This window comes from Dipodomys spectabilis, unplaced genomic scaffold (assembly GCF_019054845.1).
Source record: "Dipodomys spectabilis isolate Male_0828 unplaced genomic scaffold, ASM1905484v1 ptg000266l, whole genome shotgun sequence".
Taxonomy (NCBI): Eukaryota; Metazoa; Chordata; class Mammalia; order Rodentia; family Heteromyidae; genus Dipodomys; species Dipodomys spectabilis.
This window is the reverse complement of record NW_024870943.1, coordinates 6,367,871-6,379,308: the sequence shown is the minus strand read 5'-3', so window position 1 is coordinate 6,379,308 and position 11,438 is coordinate 6,367,871. Positions and strand designations below refer to the sequence as shown.

General features: G+C 54.4%; 1 protein-coding gene across 1 annotated transcript; it reads right to left on the bottom strand.

Annotated features, from left to right (window-relative positions):
• Positions 1 to 5,862: 5,862 nt before the first annotated feature.
• On the bottom strand, positions 5,863 to 10,485 carry LOC122125726 (Myb related transcription factor, partner of profilin). The gene is made up of 2 exons (XM_042700291.1): positions 9,997 to 10,485; positions 5,863 to 7,107 (listed from the first exon to the last, which is right to left on the bottom strand). The coding sequence occupies exons 1-2, from the start codon at positions 10,472 to 10,474 to the stop codon at positions 6,431 to 6,433; spliced, it is 1,155 nt and encodes a 384-aa protein (XP_042556225.1). The 5' UTR covers positions 10,475 to 10,485; the 3' UTR covers positions 5,863 to 6,430.
• Between the last annotated feature and the right edge of the window lie 953 nt (positions 10,486 to 11,438).

Sequence of the window (11,438 nt, the reverse complement as noted above, 5' to 3'; positions counted from 1 at the left end):
CGCCCGCTCGCGTCCCCGGGGCTGCGCGAGCCGCAGGCCGGCGTCGGGATCGGCCTCGCCGGCGGGCCCAGGCCCGGCCCCCCTTCCCCGCCCCCTGAGCTGCCTTTTTTTTTTTTTTTTCCTTTTTACTCACTCCCGCCTCTGGGGGAGGAAAAGCAAATGCACCGGCAACACGTCGGTAGCACCGCCCGATCCCCGAGGCGTACAGCTCCGGCCGTAGGATGAGGCACGGCCGCCGCCGCCCCGGGCTCCCGCCGCCGCCGCCGCCGCCGCCGCTGCTGCCGCCGTCGCCGCCGCTGCCGTCGCCTCCACCTCTTTCTGCCCCAGAGGCCGCTTCGCAGGGAAAGTTACATAACGCGCGGGCAAAGCCTTCTGGGAAATGTAGTCCCGCCGGGGCCTGTTCTTAAAGGGGACGGCGGGCAGCAGGGGAGGTGGGGGCTCGCGGCCGGCACGGGGTGCGAAAGATCGGAGCTACCGCCGATTCATAAACGCACAGGAATTGGGCAGGCTGTCGGTGGCACGGTTTCCGCTCCGATTGGTGGTGCAGCTTTTAGGCCACAGCCAGGCCCTCTCTGAGCCTCAGTTTCCCCGCCCATCGGAGGGGAACCAATTAGGAAGGCGGCATCTCTTGGGGCGGAGCGGAAAGGTCCTGATTGGATGGCTTCAGACCTGGGGACGGGGAAGCGAGCAACTGCGGCTGGCCTGGTAACCCGCATGCCCCCAGTAACGGGACAGGGATAACTTGGCAACTTTGTCTCTCCTCAGAATCCTACCTACCGGTTTCTGGGGTCGGCCATCTGCGGAGAAAGAAAACTGAGGATTATCGCACGAAGCCCCCTGCCTCAGTTTCCTCATCTGCCAAAGGAGGGGTGTGACTGAGCTCGCTCCCAACTCCCTCAACTAGGCCGGCGCGCTGCGGTGCTCAAAGGGTTACACAGTCTGCTCTTCGCTCCCTCTCACATTTCACTACAACTCCCAGAATGCTCTGCGGGGCGGACGAATTGACGCACTTCCGCTGTGTGGAAGGTTAGGGAAGGCCTTCCCGCTTCCCGCCGCCTCCGCGCCCCCCCCCCCCCATTCTGGGGTTCTGTCTGTGTGATCGGAACCCCGTGTTTGATGGACCCTTCCCATCTATTGCGCCCCAATCTTGATGTTAAGGCCAAGAGATGCGGGGAGCACAAGAGCCACATCGCCTCTGCCTAACCTTGAATGCTTACCACCTGGTGGGCCCAGCCAGGCTAAGGGGGGTGCGGGGGGGGGGGGGTGCGGGGGAGACCCTCAGTTTTCTTCTGCCGGGAGTCAGGAGTCAGGAAGGGTTCGAGTTAGGTTTAGGGTAGGGCGATGCGGGTTTCCAGGTTCCAGACCCCATCAGCCCCTTCCTGCTGCAACTGGGCCTGTGTTACTGTTGCGCTCTCAAAACATATTCGGGGTGTTTTGTATCCAATCCTGGTTTTATTCTTAGGCTACACACACACACACACACACACACACACACCAATCCTGGTTTTATTCTTAGGCTACACACACACACACACACACACACACACACCTTTTCCCACCAACCACCTTAGCCCCGATTTTCTGTATCCAATCCTGGTTTTATTCTTAGGCTACACACACGCACACACACACACGCACACACACACACACACACACACACCTTTTCCCACCAACCACCTTAGCCCCGATTTTCTGCTATCCAAACTTGTTTCAAGCCTGTATGTTGTGTGTGTGGGGGGGGGGGTTGCCTATTTTTGCCCCATCCTGGGGAATATTATGTTTTCAATCTCGAACAATTTTAGAGGATGTTGGGAATGGAATCCAGACCCAACCTGCATGTACAAGACTTCTCTACCACTGAACCACACACCCTGTCTTGTCTTTTTTTTTCCCCCCTTTGGTATGTCTTGAGACAGGATCTTATTATAGAGTTTAGGCTGTTAAACTCTCGATCCTCTTAATAACCTTCAGAATGCTGGGATTACAAATGTGTATCACCAGTCCCAGCTACTTTAAAAATAAAAACAAAACCACACACAGGCATACCTGTTATCCTAGCTACTCAGGAGGCTGAGATCTGAGGATCCCGGACAGCAAAGTCCGTGGATTTATTTCCAATTAACCACCAAAAAGCCAGACATAGAGCTATGGCTCCGTGGGTAGAACACTAACCTAGGGTGAAAAAGTTAAAAGGACAGAGCCCAGGCCCTGAGTTCAAGCCAGAATTGAAAGCCTAATACAGGAGGAAAAAGAGAGAGAGAGAGAGAGAGAGAAGCACTCCATTGCTCTCTCTCTGAAAAGTTCCTTCTTATACTGTAGCAAATATCAGTACTAAAAATTCTGAAGCTGGGCACCAGTGGCTCACACCTATAATCCTAGCTACATAGGAAGCTGAGATCAGAGGATCTTGGATCAAAGCTAGCCCAGGCAGAAAAGTCCTTGTGAGACTCTTATCTCCCATGAACCACTTGAAAACTGGAACCAGCCCTGTGGCTCAAGTGGTAGAGTGCTAGCCTTGAGGACAAAGAAGCTCAGGGACAGTGCCCAGGCTGAATTCAAGCCCTACAACCCACAAAAAAAAAAAAAAAAAAAAAAAAAAGCTAAGCCAGGTGCTGGTAGCTCACACCTGAAATCCCAGCTACACAGGAGGCTGAAATCTGAGGATCGTAGTTCAAAGTCAGCCCAGACAAAAAAGTCCTTCATGAGACTCTTATCTCCAATGAACCACTCAAAAATTGGCAATGGTGCTGTGGCTCAAGTGGTAGAGTGCTATCCTTGAGCACATAAAGGCTCAGGGACAGTGCTTAGACCTTGAGTTCAAGCTCCAGGACTGGGAAAAAAAAAATTCTGGCAAGATTCAAGCTTGATGTCAAACTGTCTGACCTATCACCAGCTATGGCCTCGGCCAGGTCTCCAGACTTTTTCAGGGTTTGAACTCACGGTCTACACATTTAACATGGCCCTCTAACACTTAAACTACACCTCTATCCGCTTTTGCTTTTATTATTCAGAAATCTTATATTTTTGCCCAGCTAGCTTGAATCTTCTCGATCCTCTCCTAATACCTCCCCTGGGTAAGCTGGAATGACAGGCTCAAGACACAGCTCCTAAATTAACAATGACATCTTTTTTTGGGGGGGGGGTCTGGTTGTGGGGCCTGAACTCTGGGCCTGGATGCTGTCCCTCAGCTCTTCAGCTCAAGGCTAGCGCTCTACCATTTGAGCCACAACGCCACTTCCAGCTTTTTTCTTTCTGCTTATGTGGTGCTGAGGAATCGAACCCCGGGCCTCAGGCATGCAAGGCAAGCACTCTACCACTGAGCCACCTTCCCAGCCCTAACAATGACATCTTACTAGTGTTTTGCCCAGTCTAGCTTTGAACTCAGTCCTTCAGAGTAGCTAGGATCACAGGAGCAAGCCACTGTGCTCAGCCAAGTCTCTAAACTTTTAAGTCTGGAACTGGAGATGTGGCTCAAGTGGGAGAGTGCTGGCTATGAGAGAAAAGGCTGAGGGCTGGGAAGGTGGCTCAGTGGTAGAGTGCTTGCCTTGCATGCATGAGGCCCTGGGTTCGATTCTTCAGCACCACATAAACAGAAAAAACCAGAAGTGGTGCTGCAGCTCAAATGATAGAGCACTAACCTTGAGCTGAAGAGCTGAGAGACAGTGCCCAGGCCCAGCGTTCAAGCCCCATGACAAAAAGGAAAAAAAAAAAAAAAAAAAAAAGGAAAGAAAGTTAAGGTATTGTGTGAAGCATTTAGTTCAATCCCAAGTACCAGCATGCATTTACAATGTTGTTCTTGTTGCTGGGACTTCAGCTTGTTAGTTGTTTTGGATTGAAACTCAAATGTGCATGTAATAGCACGTGGCTTGTTGCTATAGAAGTACCATAGGCTGGGGTGTAGCTGAGGTCCAGTGTTTGCTTAATAAGCCTGGGTTCAACACGCTCCTTTACCTCTCATTTGCCAGTCCTGGGGATTGAATTCTGGGTCTGGACACTGTCCCTGAGCTAATCCTTAGCTCAAGGGGAACACTCTACCACTTGATCCTCAGTCACTTCCAGCTTTTTTGAGTAGTTTATTGGAGATGAGTCTCACAGACTTTCCTGCCTGGGCTGGCTTTGAACTGCCACCCATCTCAGCCTCCTGAATAGCTAGGATTACAGCCATGAGCCACTGGCGCCCAGCTTCATGGAATTTTTTCTGGTTCTCAGGCTTGAACTCTGGGCCTGGGCACTGTCCCTGAGCTGTTTTTGCTTAAGGCTAGCACTCTACCACTTGAGCCACAGTGCCACTTCCAGCTTTTTCTGCATACGTGGTACTGAGAAATGGAACCAGGGCTTCAGGCATGCTAGGCAAAGTACTCTACCACTGAGCCACCTTCCCAGCCGAGTTGAAAATTTAAACAATGCATTACTTAAAATAATCAGCCCTTCTTGCTAGGCAGTGCTAGGAATCCAGCAGAGACTTTGCTGTACCAAAGTTCTGTTGATGGAGGCTGACATTAAATAAAACGTGTGTACCTAAAACCTTTTGTTGTGGTTGGTAGTGGTAGGTTGTGGGGCTTGAACTCTGGGCCTGGGTGCTCTTCAGCTCAAGGCTAGATCTCTACCACTTGAACGACAGCACCACTTCCGTTTTTGTTTTTTTTTTCTGGTGGTTAATTGGAGCTAACTGTCTTATGGACTTTCCTGGCCAGGGTGGCTTTGAACTGTGATCCTCAGATCTCAGCCTCCTGAGTAGCTAGGATTACAACGTGACCCACTGGTGCCCAGCCGTAAAAATCTTTCTTAAGGAGGCATTTGTTGAGGAACAAGTGTTTGAAAGATAAAGCAACCCAATTATAAAGACCAAAAATTATTAAACATTTTGTGTCCTTACTGGGGTTTAAACTCCGGGCTTGAAAGCTATCCCCTAACTTTTTTCCTGTAGGCCGCTACTCTACCACTCGAACCACAGCTCCACTTCCTGCTTTTTGCTCTTTAATTGGATTTTCCTGCCTGGGATTCTTTTTTTTTTTTGGGTCGGTCATGGGGCTTGAACTTTGGGCCTGGGCGCTATCCCTCAGCTCTTCAGCTCAAGGTTAGCGCTCTACGGCTTGAGCCACAGCACCACTTCCAGTTTTCTAGCTGTTTATTGGAGAAAAGTGTCTCAAGGAGTTTCCTGCCAGGGCTGGCTTTGAAACTGGGGCCTCAGATCTCAGTCTCCTGAGTAGCTAGGATTACAGGCATAAGCCATCAGCGCCCGGCTCTAGGCTGGCTTTGAACCCCAATCCTCCAGATCTCAGCCTTGTGAGTAGCTACAATTACACGCGTGAGCCATCAGCACCAAGGTATTTTCATTATGCAGATGAGAATAATGGACATCGGAGGCCCAGAGGTGGCTAGCACACAGCATCTGGTCTGTTGGTATCTGCTTTACTGCCTGGTCTTGCTAGAGTTGTAGAGCTAGAGTCAGTTCTTGCCTTCCCCAAGTTCTGGGGGGACACATGATGAGACACCATGCAAAAGAACCACAGGACAGCAGATGGAAATTATCAGGGGGATCCAGAACATTCTCCTGGAGGCAGTTAACACTTGGGTGGTATCTAAAGGATGAAGAGCTGCTGTTTGTTTTCGCTATGTAAGTCAAGCCTAGTCAAGAACCCAGGCCTGCCTTGAACTCTCCACTCTCCTGCCTGAGCTAGATCCTAAGTTCTGGGATCATAAGCAAGTGCCACCTGGCCAGGCTAAAATTGATGGATACGGAAAACAAGAGGTTTGAAAACCGACCAATCAGCAGCCTTCACCACCAGGGGGCGTGGCCTGTCCTGGGAAGGGGCGTGGCAGCTGTCAGGGCTGGATTCCCAGGCCTGAGTCTCAAGTTCATTGTATGAAAAATAAGTTTATTGATTATCTTGTCACCACTGAGGAGAGGGCTGAGCTTCGGAGGTCAGAGGCAGCAACTGAAGGCAGAGAATGGAACCCGTACCTCCCCAGTCGGAACCCTGCCCTACCCCACAAGGCTAATATCGCCTGTCTTTCACAACCTGATTTCATCTAGCAGCTCCCACTCCCCCGAAGTCTAGGCTGGGGAGGTGGGGAGGTCCCCACGGGTCAATTCTCTTCAAGTCAAGAACAGGAATTATTAGGGAAAGGGAGGTGTGCAGACCCGATGGGGTCCCCTCCTCACCCCGCAATGGGCGCTATCATAAATAACATAAAATTGATGGCTTTGAAGTCAGGGAGAAGGGAAGCAGCCAGCACTGTACCGGAGAGAAAGGGGCTGGGGGGCCCCCGTCAAGGGGCCTCCCCAGAGAATCAGGCACTAACTAGCACAGGGAGTGGGGCGCTCACTCCCTCGGAGCAGGGGGCCGGGGGGGTGCAGCTGGGGTGCCCCCCCTCTCGACTGCGCCAAGCTAGGGGGTGGGGTGCAGGCAGAAGCGCAGACGCGTTTTCACGGAGATTTCCATCGGCCCCGCCTCTTCCGCGTGGGGAAACCTTTTCTCCTCTTGTGTGGGGGTGAGTCACGGGGTGGGAGTGGAGCTGGGGGTGGCCGAGGGGCCCCTTCCTCACCCCGAGGGGCGATGATCACCCCCCTGGACGCCACCGCAGGCCCCTCCACAACGGTGGCCACCAGGGACACAGGCTCTGGGGTGTCCTCTACTTTGGGGGCGGGTGGGGGTGGAAGAGGCTTGGGAGGTGGGGGTGGGGGTGCCGGCAATGGGTCAACAGGGGTTCCCGGAAGAAGGGGGAGCAGGGCGCTGAGGGCCTCGCTCAGTTTGGCCAGTCCCTGCCGAAGGGTGCCAGCGAGCTCCCGGATGGCGTTGGCAGTCTCCTGCTGAGCGCGCAGGAAGTCCAGGGAGGGCTCTGGGGCTGAGGGCGTGGTAGGGGGCCGAGCAGGAGGGGGTGGGGGGCTGGGGGAGGAGGGTGCCACCTGGGCCACAGATGGGGGCGGAGGGGCGGAGGGCGGTGGAGACAAGGCCAGGCGGGGCAGCTGGACGGTCTGTAGGGCCGGAGGGGGTGGGGACTCACGCTCCTTGGACCTGGCACAGCCCCCTTCCTGGGCAGGGCAGGAGGGTCGGGCCCAGGGCTCTGGGCTGTTGGAGTCCCTCTTGCTGTGAGCTGGTGTATCTGGATTGAGAGAGAGGGAGAAAGATGGACTATGTTGTGTGAATATACAATGTCAGATGTGGGGCTTGAACTCAGGGCCTAAGCTTTTGTGCTCAAAGCTAGCACTCTACCAATTTGAGCCTACAGCACCACTTCTTATCTCCATTGGAGATAAGACTTTCCTGCCCTGTCTGGCTTTGAACTGCAATCCTCAGGTCCCAGTCTCCCCAGTAGGTAGGATTACAGGCCTGAGCCAACTGCACCCAGCCACAATGGCTTATTTATTTGGGTTTGTGGGGCTTGAACTCAGGGCTTGAGCACTGTCCTTGAGCTCTTTTGCTGTAGGGCTAAAACTACCACTTTGAGCAACAGTTCCACTTTCAGTTTTGGACTGGTTAATTGGACATAAGAGTATCTTGGAAATTTTTCTGCCCGGGCTGGCCTTGAAGTGTGATCCTCAGATTTCAGCCTCCTGAGTAGCTAGAATTACAGGTGTGAGCCACCAGCACCTGTTTAATTTTTAACTTTTAAATCATTTTTTATTTAGAATAAGTGATTACATAAATTTCACAGTACTGTGGGATAGTGATACTTAGTTAAAAGTCACAAACATTTTAACTTCCACAAAGCAAATAATCATCATGGTCTATAAAGTTTTGTTTGGAAGCAAGATCTTATAGTCATAAGTCAGCCTCAAATTATAGATCTTCTCCTCTTTGCCTTCTGGGTGGTTAGGATCCCAAGTATATACCACTATACTTGCCCTCACAATACCTTTTTTTTTTTGGGTCCGGTCGTGGGGCCTGAACTCTGGGCCTGAGCGCTGTCCCTCAGCTCTTCAGCTCAAGACTAGTGTTCTACCACTTGAGCCACAGCGCCACTTCCAGCTTTTTTCTTTTTGTTTATGTGGTGCTGAGGAATCGAACCCAGGGCCTCAGGCATACAAGGCAAGCACTCTACCACTGAGCCAACTTCCCAGCCCCTCACAATACCTTTTATCCCTTTTGTGTTTTTCTCTTCTTTATTGGAACACAGCCCCTTTTAAAGCTATACTTGTGTTGGTGGTGTGGTTCAGGTGGTAGAGTGCCAGCCAATGAACAAAACCAAGTAAGTATCCGACAGCAAGTGTAAGTCCTGTTCTTGAGCAAAAAATAAAACTAACTTTGCCAAGTGTAGTGACTCAAGCCTATAATCCTAGCTACTCGGGAGGCTGAGGATCTGAGTCTCAAGCCAGCTGTGCAGAAAAGTCTGAGAGAGGGCTGGGAAGGTGGCTTAGTGGTAGAGTGCTTGCCTTGCATGCATGAGGCCCTGGGTTCGATTCCTCAGCACCACATAAGCAGAAAAAGTTGGAAGTGGCACTGTGGTTCAAGTGGTAGAGTGCTAGCCTTGAGCTGAAGAACTGAGGGACAGCACCCAGGACCCAGAGTTGAGGCCCCACGACCAACAAAAGAAAAAAAAAAGTCTGAGAGACTCTTATGGCCAATTAACCACCTAAAAAGCCAGAAGTGGAGCTGCGGCTCAAGTGGTAGAGCACTAACTAGCCTTGAGCACAAAAGCTCAGGGACAGCACCCAGCCCCAGTCTCTCTCTCCCCCTCTCTCTCTCTCTCTCTCTCTCTCTCTCACACACATCACACACACACACACACAGAGTAATCCAGAATCAAGGCTAAGCAGAAAGGAATCTCTAGTGAAGCCAGCTCTCCACATTTCCTCAGCTTAAAATATGACCTTGACAAACTTTTTAGTTCTGTCTGAATCTGATTCCTGAGACACTGAAATGGAATATACCTCCCAGCGCTGGTGAGCACATCTACAAACCACCACCCTGTCAGGACATGCTATATCAAGCCATTTGCCCACATGAACTCACAACAACCCCCAGAGGGGAGGGCTATTTTTATCTCCCTTTTTACAAATAGATGCTAGATGCTGAAAGTGACTTGACATAACTCACTGTGAAATGACGCCACGGAGGGGCAACATTGTGACTAGCATCCAGGCAGCTGCCCACCATCACACCCTATACAACATTGAATACAACCCTGCCTGAGCCCAGAGTCCCAGCTACTCCGGTCCTAGCTAGGCCTCTCTGGGCCTGACAATTGCTAATTGTGTGTATGTGGGGGGGAGGGGGGGCTTGAATTCACTGCACAAGGGAAAAACCCCTTTCTCCTGGCTTTTTTCTGCCTAAGGCTGATGCTGTACCACAGGAGCCATAGCTCCCCCTTTTGGCTTTTGGGTAGCTGAGTCTTACTTTCTTGCCTGGTCTGGCTTTGAACCAGGATCTCAGAGCTCAGCCTCCTGAATAGCTAAGATTACAGATGTAACCTACCCACAGCTTGGCCTACACTGCCTGTGTTCAGGGTCCCAGGTATGGCCTCCATCTAGCAGGTAGGCCTCCATAAATTTGAGAATCGCTAATTGTGGGACCTTAGATAAGTTTTGCATTTCCCTGACTCTGTGTGTTCACAAACTTATACTTGAACTCAATGGCTGAGCCCTCGACAGTAGTTGGTTATGAGACTTGAACTCAGGGCCTGGGTGATGTCCCTGACCTCCTTTCTGCTCAAGGCTAGTGCTCTATCACACTTACAGAGCTCTCGCACACTCTCTCTCTCTCACACACACACACCAACAGCTGAGGAGGGAACTCAGGGCCTTGCACTGAGCTAAATCCCCAACCCCTTCTTTTCGGTTTTTCTGTGCTTAATTCGAGATAAGAGTCTCAGGACTTTCCTGCTGGGCTGGCCTCCACCCAGCGATCCTCAGATCTCAGCCTCCACAGTAGCTAGGATTATGAAACCGTAAGCATACAATGGGGTAACCCGGCCCATCTCCTGGGTTTGCACAGACTTGATCCCTACACCGTTGGGAGACCAGGGCTGAGGTGAGGTGTGAAAGGAACGCACCTGCCCTGCGATCCTCCCTTCGGTCCTCCAACACACAGCGTGGGGTGGGAGCGGCGGGGGCAGGGAGGTCGTCAGCCCCGGCCCCGGTCACCCCGGGCCCCAGGATGGCGAAGATGGTCTCCTCCTCGGCGGAGAAGGCGTCCTCGGCGGCGGCGGCGGCGGCGGGGCCCCCGGCGCCCTGCGTGGAGTGCGGTACGCGGGCCAGCTTCTCCTTGGTGCGGCGCTTGAAGTCGTTCCAGCGCTTCTGCACCTCCTGGCCCGTGCGCTTCCAGCTGGTGATGCCGTTGATCTTGGCGGCGATGCCTTCCCACACGCGCCGCCGCTCGGCCACGCTCACCCGACGGCTCTGCGCGCCGTACAGCTGCGGGTAGTGGGCGCGCACCTCGCGGATCAGGATCTGGTTCTCCTCGAAGGAGAAGCGGGGCTTGCGCAGCCGGGTGGTCTCCTCCGCGTCCGCGGCCGCCGTCGCCGAGGCCATGGCGCCCCCCGACGCCGCCCACCGGCCGCCTGGCGCATGGGGGGCGCCGGCGCTGCGGGCAGAGGGCAGGGCGAACGGCGCTGGCGGGCGGGGCTCCCGGTCCCCCCGGGGGCTGGTGGGGGCGGGGCAGGGGTCCCCCACTGGCAGGGGCAAGGTATGGGGTAGTCCCGGGACACCCCCCCCCCATCGTGTGCGGATGGGATGGGGATCCAGGAGATCCAGCAGGGCACGGGCGCGGACGGGGCTGGGGTCCTCCCCAGGCACTAGCAGGGGCGGAGTTCGGGGTCCCCCCCTCCGGCACGGCGTGGCCGGGATTCAGGGGGCCCACCCGGACACTGTCGGGGGACGTGGTTCTGGGTCCCCCGGGGCCCTGGCGGAGGCGGGGTTCGGGGGGGATGCCCCCCCGGGTCCCCAGAGAAGGGATTCAGTGGCGCCAAATAGCCGCACGGGCCTCTCCAAACGGAGGGAAACGGGGGTGAGGGAGAATGTGGAGGGAAAGAAGGAAAAGTGGAAAGACAGGGGGTGTCTGCAGAGTTAGAGGAGAACGGGGACACGGGGAGGGGGCCGGAGAGGGAGGGAGGGTGGGGGGGTGTCCCGGGAGCCGAGGAAACGTGGAGACCAGGGGAGAGCATGCCGCACGAAGGGGGGGCAGCCCGAGGCGAGGGGCGCCCGGGGTCGGGGACGGTGGGGCGCCGTACGATCGACGTGAGGAGCCCAGAGAGGGGGGAGACACGGGGGCTCCCAGTGACAGAGACACGGCAGGGGCCGAGAAATGCTAGGGAGTCGGGTCTGCGGGGAACGTGGGGGCGCTGGGATGGCCAGGCATTCCGGGGCGCTCCGGAGATAACGGGGGGGCGGGGAGAGGCCGCGGGAGCAGGGCACAGCGGAGGCTCTCTCTGGGACTCCGGGAGGAGGGAGGGTCTCGGAGGGTGGGAACCGGGACGGGTCACTCACCGGCGCCGCC

What these genes read in the sequence shown, in the direction of transcription:
- LOC122125726 (XM_042700291.1), bottom strand. Translation starts at nt 10,474, where the DNA reads ATGGCCTCGGCGACGGCGGCCGCGGACGCGGAGGAGACCACCCGGCTG. An exon ending in AAGGGAGGATCGCAGGGCAG is followed by an intron (nt 7,108 to 9,996) that starts GTGCGTTCCTTT and finishes CTCTCAATCCAG; the next exon opens with ATACACCAGCTCACAGCAAG.